We start from the raw sequence: 12,482 nt of genomic DNA, 5'->3' as shown, positions 1-12,482 counted from the left end.
ACTGGATTCCGGGTCAGCCTGGGCTGCACATACAGTGAGACTTCCTCGTCTCAAAGCAACAAAAGACAAGATGATGGGGTTGGTTTTCACATTTTTTATTGGAGGGCAGCAGGGAAGGGGCCTCTTCCATCAGCAAGAGTATTCACAGGTTCTTCAGCCATTCCAAGCTTGGGCCCTGAGGGTCCTGGGGGTGGCTGGGGATATCGGGCATGTTCCCATCATCTCGCACAGGCACTGTGACAACAGAAGGACAAGCCACTGAGACCAGCACATCTCCAGGGTTCCGTATAGAACACCCGGTCTGGCTCCATATTCAGAGAGCATGAGAAAGGAGAGGGCCAGAGATTCAGCAGAGGCAAAGACACAGGCCATTGAGGGAGATACAGAGAGAAGCTCAAAGCACGTTACGTTAAAAGTACACAGAGAACATTCAAATGCAGCTGTCCACCCGTCCCCACAGCACAGGGGCCCCTGCTCACCTGGGTAGTTGTAGGGTGTGGCCCGGTTGATCATTTCTGCATACTTGGTGTAGGGGCTGATCATGGGCATAATTATAGCTGTGGAATAAGACGTAATGTGAGAGCCAAGGATGAAGTAGCAGTCCAGAGGTGGGGGAGAGATGGCAACTGAGCCCTGGCAAAGGGGAGCAGGATGGACCAGCACAACCAAGACGGCCCTTTGGTGGGTCCCTCAACGCTCTACACCATCCCCAAAAGATGTAAAACAGCAGAAATTGGAGCCTGGTACTTGGGAATACATGAGGTCTAAAAGCTGGTCATAGATTTTTGTTTGTTTTTGTTTTTCCAGACAGGGTTTCTCAGTGTAGCCTTGGCTGTCCTAGACTCACTTTGTAGACCGGGCTGGCCTCCAACTCACAGAGATCCACCTGCCTCTGCCTCCTGAGTGCTATGATTACAGGTGTGTACCACCACACCCAGCTTGGTCACAGATTCTTTATTTGGTTTTTGAGACAAGGTTTCTGTGTAGCCTTGGCTGTCCTGGACTCACTTTGTAGACGAGGCTGGCCTCGAACTCACAGCGACCCGCCTGCCTCTGCCTCCAGAGTGCTGCGATTAAAGGCGTGAGCCACCACCACCCGGCTGGTCACAGATTCTTAACTTTTGTATTAGCCCATGTGGGCTATAGCCAAGAGTCCTCAGAAATGGAGGCGAGTGTGTAAAAGGAATGTGATAGGCCAGTGTTTTGCTGATACAAGGTAACAGCCACATGTAATTTCACTCAAGAACACATGTTAAGGGGCTGGAGATGGCTCCATAGTTAGGAACACTTGTTGCCTCTGCAGAGTTTGTCTCCTAACACCTAGGTTAGACAGCTCACAACTTCCTGGAACTTTTAACTGCAGCACTAGAGCATCCAGCAAACGCAGCCAGTGTTTATGAGACTCATACACGAAGCGTATAGAAGCATATACATAAATTAATTTTTAAAGGTGCAGGTCTGGAGAGATGGTTCATCGTTTAAAAGCACCTGCTGACTGTCCAGAAGACTTGAGTTCAATTCCCAGCAGCCATGTCAGGTAGCCCACAACTACCCTTAACTCCTGCTCCTAAACCAGGCATGGTGGCGCACGCCTGTAATCCCAGCACTTGGGAGACAGGCACTCGGATCTCTGAGTTCGAGGCCAGCCTGGTCTACAAAGTGAGTTCCAGGACTACACAGAGAAATCTTGCCCCGAAAAACCAACCAAACAAACAAAACACCCTCATTTAGATGTACATACACACTTTTTTTTAAAAAGGTATGCACGTGTGGCGGCTCAAGCCTGCAATATCAACACATTCGAAGCCAAGGCAGAATGCTGAGAGTCTGAGGCCAGATTGGGCTAAATAAATTGTGTGTTCCCCTAATAATAATAATCAGAAAACTACAAATAAGATCAGGTATAGGAAGTATTTAAGCTTGGAGTTGTGAGAGGCCTCTGCAGGTAAAAGTACCTGCTGCGAAGACTGACCACTTGAGTTCAATTCCTAGGACTCAAGAGTGGAAGGAGAGAACAGACTCCAGTTAAGTTGTCCTCTGACCTCCACCCCCATCCAACTGGTGTTGGGAGTCACACAACTGGTGGGAATCACACACCCACACACAGGTAAATAAACAAATGGAACTTTAAATGTAAACGAATCACGGTATACCTCAACTCATTATTTCAACATATAAGCTACATTAAAAACACACACGTTAGAGCATTCCAGGTCTTTGAAAGTCAGGGTAGTGGGTGGCTGGTGTGGGTTCTAGGAACGGTCATTATTACACTCCAGGCCAGCGATACTGACAACTGTGGGGCTGTGATGACTGCCAAATCCCAAGGCTCAACCCCCTCCCCAGACCATCAGAATTAGAATTTGCTTAACAAGTCACACCCCTATCCCCGGGGGCTTGGAGGCTTCGGTGCACCTGAAGTGTGAACAGCCCTGTCCCACTGGAGGCTCTTCGCCAGGGAGGTTTGCTGAGAGATTTGCGTTAAGTCAGACTTCCCCGAGAAACGTCCAAGTACAAGCAGGGTTGAGTGTGCACCTCTTGGGCAGGTGTGCGGGTAGGGGGTGAGGATAGGACAGGTAAGGGGATGCAAGGTGTACTGTAGACTAACGGTGACCTCAGGGCCAATGATGCACATTCGAGCCTGGGGCACTCACCGAGGCCCCAGACAGAGAAGGACACCACCAGCACCGGCTCCTTCGCCCAGGCATTCTTGAGGAAGGCGGAGATTCCTAGAGAGTTGGGAGAAGAGTCACCCTTGGGGACAGCTGCGTTGACCTCTAACCCTCTCGTACCAAACCCGCTCTGCAAAAGCACCCTCGTGACTGCCGCGCCCCTCTTCTGGGACGGATCCCACCGCGCCCCCCAAGGCTCTCCCCAAGGCTCTCCTTAGCCTCAGCCACGGGTCAGCCTTCCCTGGAACTACGTGAGCCCCGCGGGTTCCCGTGCCTGTACTTACTCCCGGCCATCTTGGTCTTGGAGGCGACAAGGCCGCGGAGCTCTCTGGGAGTTGTGGTCCCTTGCCTTGCGCGAGGCTCCGCCCCTTAGGCCGCGCGTGCGTCTGGAAGTAGAAGTAGCGGAGTCGAAAGGCGAGGGCGTGGCGCCTTTCGGGAGTTGTAGTTCCGGAGTGAGGCTCAGGGCACTTTAAATCTGGATTTAAACAGCAAGGACTTTGCACACCTGATATTCTCACCTTTTTCTTATAGCTTAGAAAATGCATCGGAGGCAGGAGGAGCATGCGTTCGAGGCCAGCCCGGGCTACACACTGGGTGTAGTGGCACACGCCTTTAATCACTCGTGAGGCAGAGACAGGTGGATCTCTGTGAGTTCCAGGCCTGTTCTACAAAGCGAGTCCAGGACATGCAAGGCTACACAGAGAAACTCTGTTTCGAAAAACCAGAAGAAAGAAAGAAAGAAAGAAAGAAAGAAAGAAAGAAAGAAAGAAAGAAAGAAAGAAAGAAAGAAAGAAAAGAAAGAAAGGGAAAAGGCATCAGAGAAGTAACTTCAAGTTCTTCTGCAAGAAAGTCCGCTTTACATTGAGGTCACATATAGACATCAGCTTATTCTGGAAATTATAAATTGATCCCAAATAGAATTAGGACTTTCTGTTGCTAGTATGCAGCTCACAGCATTTTTTTTTTTCCGCCCTTCGGTGTTGGAGACTAAAACCAGCACAGGCTAGGCTAGCTATCTACGATTGAGGCACACCCCTCACTGATAGATTCTAAGACCGTGGGCCCACGCTGGTAGATTCTAGGCAAATTTTTTTTTTTTTTACTGTTGAGCCACATTTTGCAGCCTTCTCTTTACTTTTTATTTTGAGACAGGATCTCATTAAATGGCTCAGGATGGTCCTGGCAATCTTTGAACATAGAATCCCCCTGCCTTGGCTTCCCAAACACGTGAGAGGGACTACAAGCCTGAGCCTCCGAGACCATGCACATCACTTAAAATAATTTAAATAATAATAATAATTATTATTATTTTATATTTATATATAATATATAAATAAAATAGTTTTATATTTATTATATATTTATATATAATCCTAAATATTTTATAATAATTATTATTATTATTAACAACAACTACTTATCTATCCTGAGTCAGTGAAACTGTGTGAAAAATAGTAGAGTCTGAGGCTTCGCTGTGTCACCCATACACTATATATTATATTGTACACCAAGGGTCTTTTTCCCTTTCTGCTTGTTTGTTTCTTTTGTTCTCTTCTTTTTCCTTCCCTCCCTCCACCTCCTTTTCTTTCTCTTCTCAGTACAGGGGCTAGAACACACTGGGCAAGCAATCTCCCACTTAGCGACAACAGCTCCAGTCCTCCTCCCCTGCTTTTAAGTTGAATCAATGAACACCGGAGGCTATGACTGTCCCCTCTTGCAACTTTTTCCAGGACAATGAGGCTATGACATAGTTGCCAAGGCATCTCCACCTGACTCCTCTGTTCCCTAAACATGGCTCTCACATGGCTTTCTGGCGTTGTCTCATTTCCTCCGAGGGTACAAGGCAGGATCAGCCTTTGCCCCCAGCTCCAGGAACAGTGCCGGTCATGATCCTGTCGCTGATCCTCCAGCTGTTGACTCTCTGTGAGCCGTCCCTCCTCCGTCCGGGGGGGATGGGGGGAATGGGGGGGATGGGGGGGGCCGTAAGGGCTCAGAGCTGTATCTATCTGATCATCTGAAATTCAACATCTAGTTTGGGAAAAGGAGTAGGGACTGGTACCCAGATACCAGAGTCCTGTAAATGGGGGAAGACAGATTGCTGGGTCTGGGGTTGAGCATAGGTTTCTCTGGCTCTCTAGGCAGGAGGGAGAAGGACGTCTACACCCCCAAACCCCAAGAGAGAGAAACATCCCCCCCACCCCTCCACCCTATCCCTCCACCCTATCCCTCCACCCCCACCTCACACCCCCCTACCTCCCCCATCCCCCCCATCTCCCCACCCCCACCTCGTGGAGTAGATTATCGTTCTCAGGAAAGGTGGAAAACAAAAAGCCAGACAGCTTGCCTCTTAAGTATGAGGATGGAAAATCTGGAGTTTTGCTTGATCCAAAAGAAGATGGCGGGGGAGGGGGGAAGGGGGGACACGATTCTTGTTTTCAGAGAAAAAAGGAACCGTGTAATCAGAGTCTAGGGCTGCCAGTGAGGGAGACTGGTAGTCACAAAGGACTTTGTAAAGATCTGGGTCCTTACCCTTTTCCAGGGCCCGTGTGTCATGCGGACTTCACACCAGCAGGTGAGTGGTGAACTCCAAAAGCTCTCTTTCATCCTGGTCGCTCTGCCATCTCCGACAACTAGTTTATTTTGATACCCAGCTTCACCCCAGATTTCTTCACTCCCCTCTCTTCCTTCCATCCCTTTGTCCTCCTACCTACCTTGTTTCTTTCCCTTCTTCCTTTTCTTCTGTATCCTTCCCTTTCTCCCCTGACTTCCATCCCTCCCATCTCCTTTCCCCTCCCCCCCTTCTCTTTCTTTCTTCCCTGTAGAGAAGGCCACAAATGTGGATTGTTTGCTTGCTTTGTTGGGTCCCCCCCCCCCGCCCCAAGACAGAGTTTCTCTTCTCTGGCTGTCCTGGACTCGCTTTGTAGACCAGGCTAGCCTCGAACTCAGAGTGACCCGCCCGCCTCTGCCTTCCGAGTGCTGGGATTAAAGCGTGCGCCACCGCGCCTGGCTGTGAATGTGGATTTGTTAAAGAGATCTAGACAATCCTGTTCATTACGTGGCTGTGATCAAACCGGGAATTTCGGAGACTTCATTTCCTCCCTTGAAAAGTGGGCTGCACTGAGAATTTACTATGATTATATAGGCAAACTGTTGCCTCAGATCCTGGGATAGTCCAGGCCTTCAGACATGGCGTTTCCTCAATGCCAGTGGTACCAGCAAAAGGAGGGCTCCCCTACCCCTTCTTGGGTTTTCTGATAGAGGAGGTATTTCTTTTCTCTCTTTTCTCTCAAACTGCCTCTCAGTATACTCCATTTTCGAATGAGAATCATCTGAGAAGCCATTCATCTCTGAATTATCAGTTAATTTGCCTGTATTTTATGTGTTTGAGTGGTTTGCCTGTATGTACATATGTACACCACACGCATGCCTGGTGCTTGCAGAGCTCAGAAGAAGGCACTAGGGTCCTCTGGAACTGGGGGTTACAGTTGGTCATGAGGCACCAGGTGGTGCTGAGAATCACACACACACACCCCAGTCTTTTGCAAAAGCAGCCACTGCTCTCGTCTGCTAAGCCATCTCTCCCAGCCCCTAATTTTTAATGATAAAGTCATTTTTTTTTTTTTGAGACAGGGTTTCTCTGTGTAGCCTTGGCTGTCCTGGACTCGCTTTGTAGACCAGGCTGGCCTCGAACTCACAGCGATCCTCCTGCCTCTGCCTCCCGAGTGCTGGGATTAAAGGCGTGCGCCACCACGCCCGCCAATTTTTTATTTTTGTTTTTATTTATTTATTTTTTTACCAAAGATTCAACAGTCTTCCACTTCCCCTTCCTGTGTTCCTGAATCCCACAAAAAAGTGTCCCGTGCATTCATATGTATTACACATTTGCATGCTTCCTCCTTTTTCTTGCCAGATCGAAATTGGCATTTCATGGCTCATTCTGGGTCTTAAGTGTTAACTTTATTTGTGTCTTGGAGATATTTCCCAACCGTTAAGCAGTTATTTTTCAGTTTTTAAATTTATTTAGAAATAATAATTTGCCTATGGTGGTGGTGGTGGTGGCGGGGGTGGTGGTGGCGGTGGCGGTGGTGGTGGTGGCGGTGGTGGTGGTGGTGTATGCCTTTAGTCCCAGCACTTGGAAGACAGAGGCAGAAAGATCTCTTTCTGTGAGTTCAAGGACAGCCTGGTCTGCAGAGTGAGACCCTGAGACCTGTCTCAAGAAAAGAAAGAAAAGAAAACAACAGACAGCTGGTGGTGGCTCATGCCTTTAATCTTAGTACTTCGGAGGCAGAGGTAGAGGCAGAGGCAGAGGCAGGTGGATCTCTGAGTTTGAGGCCAGCCTGGTCTTCAGAGCAAGTTCCAGGACAGCCAGGGCTACGCAGAGAAATACTGTCTCAAAAAAACAAGCAAACACCAACAAAGAAGAATTTGCTTATGGTGAAGCTGTGGAGTTACTGGGTCATTGACCTTGTTATGGTTTTTTTGTTGTTGTTGTTTTTGTTTGTTTGTTTGTTTGTTTTTCAAGACAGGGTTTCTCTGTGTAGCCTTGGCCATCCTGGACTCTCTTTGTAGACCAGGCTGGCCTCGAACTCACAGCTATCCGCCTGCCTCTGCCTCCCGAGTGCTGGGATTAAAGGCATGCGCCACCATGCTCGGCTCCTTGTTATGTTTTTATTGTTTGGATATGTACTGGGGATGGATTGTACATAGTGAATGAGTGTGCTCTCACTGAGCAACACTTCCAGCCCCTCACGGGGAAATTCTACACAGGTGCTCTACCACTCAGCCACACCCCAGTCCTCACTGAGGGATGATCACCCACACACCACTATACCTGGTATTCTTTTCTTGGTTGGTTGGTTGGTTTGGTTTGGTTTGGTTTGGTTTGGTTTTTCCAGTCAGGGCTTGTCTGTGCAGCCTTGGCTGCCCTGGACTTTGTAGACCAGGCTGGACTTGAACTCACAGCAATCCCCTAGCGTCTGCCTCCCTGAATGCTGGGATTACAGGTGTATGCCACTGCGCCCAGCATTAAGTCATCTCTTTAGCCCCCTATTTTGTTACCTGTTAAGGACCTATGTTTCAAGCTGGTCAGTAGTGACGCACACCTTTAATCCCAGCACTTGGGAGGGAAGAGACAGTGAGGTCAGGCCAGCTTGATCTACAAAAAGTGTTCCAGAACATCCAGGGCTATTATACAGAAAAACCCTGGAAAAACCAAAAAACAAAACCAAAAACAAAAAAACATTGTTATATCAAAGATTAAATTGGGGAACATGTTCAAACTATGACTGTTGACATGTTGCAAACTATAACTTTCTATGGAAGTGTGATAGACAGGGATCTGTCATCTCAGCACTTGGGAAGCTGAGGCAGAAGGATTACAAATTTGAAGCCAGCCTGTACCACTAATATGCCCTAGGACAAACTGTGCTACATAGTGAGGCTTTGTCTCAAAAACAATACCAAAAAAAAAAAACAAAAAAAACAAAAAACCAACCAAACAAACAAAAAAACCAAACAGGCCAGGCCAGGGTGGCACACGTTTTTAATCCCAGCACTCGGGAGGTAGAGGCAGGTGGATCGCTGTGAGTTCGAGGCCAGCCTGGTCTACAATGAGAGTCCAGGACAGCCAAGGCTACACAGAGGAACCCTGTCTGGAAAAACCAAAAAACAAACAAACAAACAAACCCCAAAACAGTAGTAATAGTAAATTGAAACAAAAGTAACCATTCCTGGTATGACATTTTAAAACTATACCTTAAAATTGCAGAGAAGGGATTGGGGGTGTAACTCAGTTGGTAGATTGCTTCCTAGCAGGCCCAAGCACTGCATAGATGCAAGGGGAGGTGGTGGTCTTGATGTTGGCACAGGTTTATAATCCAGGCGGGTCAGAAGTTGAAGGTCACTCTCTGCTACATAGCAAGGTCAAGGCTGCCCAGGGCTCCATAAGATCTTATCTCAAACAAACAAATTATGGAGAGGGTTTATATCTATCTAAATCTTACTGGTAGAGTGAGTGATTCCCCACAATGCATAGGTTCGATCCTTAGCACAAACGGACAGATAACCATGGGGAAAAGCTCAAAGTTAAGTGACACACTCCTTTAATCCCAGCACCCAGAGGCAGAGGCCGGTGGATCTCTGTGAGTTCCAGGCCAGCCTGGTCTACAAAGTAGTCTAGGACAGCCAAGGCTACACAGAGAAACCCTGTCTCAAAAAAAAAAAAAAAAAAAAAAAAAAAAAAAAAAAAAAGTCCTAGTTCTGTGAATTTCAGCTAGTTTAGGCCAGCTGTGACTGTACGCTGGGCCCTCCCCTCCTTTATAGAGATCCAAGGCGTCCAACTTCCGCCTAGCTCCTGGGGCTTCTGGGTTGGATGGTCCTGAGTAACCAAACACTCTTCTACATTAAGCGCCCCCAGCGGCATATCCCCAGCCATGGCTAGGGGTCCATCCTGCTGCAGTTGTGACTCCTGGCGTCAACGTGACCTTGAAGTGCCGAGCACCCCAACCTGCCTGGCGGTTTGCACTCTTCAGAACTGGTGTTGTCACCCCCCTGTTCCTCCGGGACGTGTCCATTGAGCTGGCCGAGTTCTTCCTGGAGGAGGTGACTCTGGCCCAGGCGGGCAGTTATCAATGTAGCTACCGCAGGACAGACTGGGGACCGGGTGTCTGGTCCCAGCCCAGTGATATCCTGGAACTGCTGGTAACAGGTAAGGTCCGGGAGGAATGGGAGAAGGGCACAGGAACGAGATTAAGACAGAGGGTGAGGCCGGGCGCGGTGGCGGGGGCTGGAGAGATGGCTCAGCGGTTAAGAGCACTGACTGCTCTTCCAGAGGTCCTGAGTTCAATTCCCAGCAACCACGTGGTGGCTCACAACCATCTCTAATGTGATCTGATGCCCTCTTCTGGCATGCAGGTGTACATGCAGGCAGAGCACTGTATACATAATTTTTGTTTTTGTTTTGGTTTTGTTTTTGTTTTTCGAGATAGGGTTTCTCTGTGTGGTCTTGGCTGTCCTAGACTCGCTTTGTAGTCCAGGCTGGCCTCGAACTCACAGCGATTCTCCTGCCTCTGCCTCCCGAGTGCTGGGATTAAAGGCGTGCACCACCACGCCCGACCATAAATAAATATTTTTAAAAAGAAAAGAGATACAAGGAGAGAGACACTAGGGAGGTAGATTGAGAGATTCGTGAACATATATGAGAAGGGGAGGCTGGGGGATGGGAAGAGAGGCTGAAGAGGGGAGCAGTGGGAGGACGAAGAGAGACAGGGCAGCCTACCTAAGTTAAGGCCTTGCCTGGGTTCCACAGATCAGCTGCCCAGACCATCCCTGGTGGCACTGCCTGGGCCTGTGGTGGCTCCAGGAGCCAAACGTGAGCCTACGCTGTGCAGGCCGAATGCGGGGCATGAGCTTTGCGCTGTATCGCGTGGGCGTGGCGACCCCTCTGCAGTACATCGACTCCGTGCAGCCCTGGGCTGACTTCCTTCTCACTGGCGCTGATGCCCCTGGTACCTACAGCTGCTATTACCACACGCCCTCCGCCCCCTATGTGCTGTCGCAGCGCAGCCAGTCACTGGTCATCAGCCCGGAAGGTGAGGTGCTCTGGTTCTCCTCCTTCAGACCCGAGGGTATGGGGGACGCGGGGCGGGGGACGGGACACGGGAAATGAACTCCATCCAACTTAGAGACAACTCCATCTATGTGTCAGAGACCCAGAAGAGCACCGAGACTCTGGGATATGGGGACGACACCCTGTCTCCATCTTTTTGGCCCACAGGCTCCGGCTCCTCGGACTATACCCAAGGAAATCTCCTCCGTTTGGGGCTGGCGGGCCTGATCCTCATCTGCCTGGGCATCATAGTTACTTTTGACTGGCATTGCAGGAGCTTTGCCTTTGGTGGCCTCCTGCCCCAGCAAAACTGAGTATAGGCACGCGGGATGAGAAGAGGCGGCCTGGAGGCGGCCTGGAGATGGGCAGAAAAGCCTCTTGAACATTCCAGGGCCTCCAGACTCCAGGAGATTAATCCGTCTTCACCTTTTTGTACTGTTGCTCCTTGTTGGGTATCTCTCAGACCTCTCAGGGGAGTGGATAATATTGCGAATTTTGTCTTTTTTTTTTTTTGGCTTGTTTGCCAAATGGTTTAATACCACATTATTAGGCTCATTGAAGGATTAAAGGCAGTGACTGGCCTGTGGAAAATGATATTCAGTTAATGCTAGTGACCTTTTCCCTATCTTGAAAACCTCTTTCAAGCCAGGCATGGTGGCACACGCCTTAGATCCGAGCACTCAGGGAGGCAGAGGCAAGCGGATCTGTGTGACTTCCAGGCCAGCCTGGTCTACAAATCAAGTCCAGGAGAGACAAGGCTACACAGAGAAATCCTGTCTCAAAACTAACTAAATAAATAAATAATAAAAATTAAAATCTGAGCTGGAGAGATGGCTCAGAGGTTAAGAGCACTGACTGCACCTCCAGAGGTCCTGGGTTCAATTCCCAGCAACCACATGGTAGCTCATAATCATCTATAATGTGATCTGACACCCTATTCTGGCCCGCAGGTATACATGCAGGCAGAGCACCATATACATAATAATAAATAAATCTTTTTTAAAAATTAAAAAAAAATCTTCCTTTTTGGCTATGCTATTCTACCATACTCAGAAAACATTTATTTATAATTACATATTTTAAGTGGTGCTACACGGCTGGAAACATGGCTCAGAGGTTATGAACATGCCTTTTATAGCAGAGAACCCAACAACCGAAGTTCGGTTCCCACTATCCCCTATGGCTAATCACAAGGATCTTGAAGCCAGGATTCAGTGCATGCAATTTCTCAGGAATTCAGGGGGGAAAAACACCCAATGGACAGAAACGGAAAAACAGCAAAAAACTTTTAAGTGGTGCTACACACGCCTCAGCATATGTATGGAGGTGAAAGGACAACTTTCAGGAGTTGATTTTCTCTGTCTGTCCTGCAGACCCCAGAGTTTCAACTCAGGCTGTCAGGCTTACCTACTGAGCCATCTGGCTGTCCTCTGGCACTTTACCTTTTGGCATGTGTGAGTGTTTTTGCCTGCCTGCATGTCTGTAGATCAGTTGCAGGCCTAGGTCCCCGAGGAGGCCAGGAGAGGGTATCTGGTCCCTTAGAATTGGGTATGAGGCACCTTGTGGATACTAGGAGCCTAACTAAGGTCCTCTCGAAGCGTATCCAGGACTCTTAACTGCTAAGCCATCTCTCTAGGCTCCTAAATCTGTAGGAATAAAATCCTCATCTTTCTTCCAATGTTTTAGGGTTTTATGTTTGTTTGTTTATTAGTGCAGGGTATTAAATCCAAGTCCTTGTACATGCTAGGCAAGTACTTTCCCCCTACGCTACAACCTCAAACCCCTGGCGGGTGGGGGGGAATATATATATATCCCCTTGTAGCCTTGGCTGTTCTGGACTCACTTTGTAGGCCAGGCTGGCCTAGAACTCAAAGCAATCCGCCTGCCTCTGCCTCCCGAGTGCTGGGATTAAAGGCATGTGCCACCATGCCCAGCTCAAAAATTTTTTTAAATTAATAATTACTTTTTGGTGCTTTGGAAACAGAGTTTCATTTTATAATTTGACAACTTGAACTTGTGGCGGATGCATTCGTTATTGTTTGTATCCCTTCTACCACACACCTGACAGAAACAAATCAAGAACTGTTTTTCTGGGACTCTGGTTTCAGAGAACTCAGCCCGTGTTCACTCGGCTTCATGTTGCTGGGCTGGTCTTGAAGTAGAGCAAGATGGCCGAGGAGCTCCTCCACAACAGACGGGAAAAC

At 48.6% G+C, this 12,482-nt stretch overlaps 2 protein-coding genes across 4 annotated transcripts in view; one reads left to right on the top strand and one right to left on the bottom strand.

The window, feature by feature from the left end:
• The window catches only part of Ndufa3 (NADH:ubiquinone oxidoreductase subunit A3), a 331,527-nt gene extending 328,546 nt beyond the window's left edge, over positions 1-2,981 (bottom strand). For all 3 annotated transcript variants that reach the window (XM_051162267.1, XM_051162266.1, XM_051162265.1), the window contains exons 1-4: positions 2,957-2,981; positions 2,655-2,729; positions 480-557; positions 92-234 (exon numbers count right to left, since the gene is read on the bottom strand). In XM_051162267.1, coding sequence (XP_051018224.1) covers positions 143-234; positions 480-557; positions 2,655-2,729; positions 2,957-2,966 — 255 coding nt within the window. In that variant the 5' untranslated portion in view covers positions 2,967-2,981 and the 3' untranslated portion in view covers positions 92-142. The remainder of the gene's footprint in view (positions 1-91; positions 235-479; positions 558-2,654; positions 2,730-2,956) is intronic.
• Positions 2,982-4,558: 1,577 nt separating this feature from the next.
• Oscar (osteoclast associated Ig-like receptor) lies at positions 4,559-10,592 on the top strand. The gene is given in 6 exon segments (XM_051162257.1): positions 4,559-4,595; positions 5,212-5,244; positions 9,079-9,378; positions 9,979-10,037; positions 10,039-10,261; positions 10,447-10,592. Coding segments are annotated over 6 exon segments (798 nt in total).
• Positions 10,593-12,482: the final 1,890 nt, after the last annotated feature.

Source organism: Acomys russatus, chromosome 19 (assembly GCF_903995435.1).
Source record: "Acomys russatus chromosome 19, mAcoRus1.1, whole genome shotgun sequence".
NCBI lineage: Eukaryota > Metazoa > Chordata > Mammalia > Rodentia > Muridae > Acomys > Acomys russatus.
The sequence above is the reverse complement of the archived record's forward strand: the minus strand, read 5'-3'. Positions and strand labels throughout refer to the sequence as shown.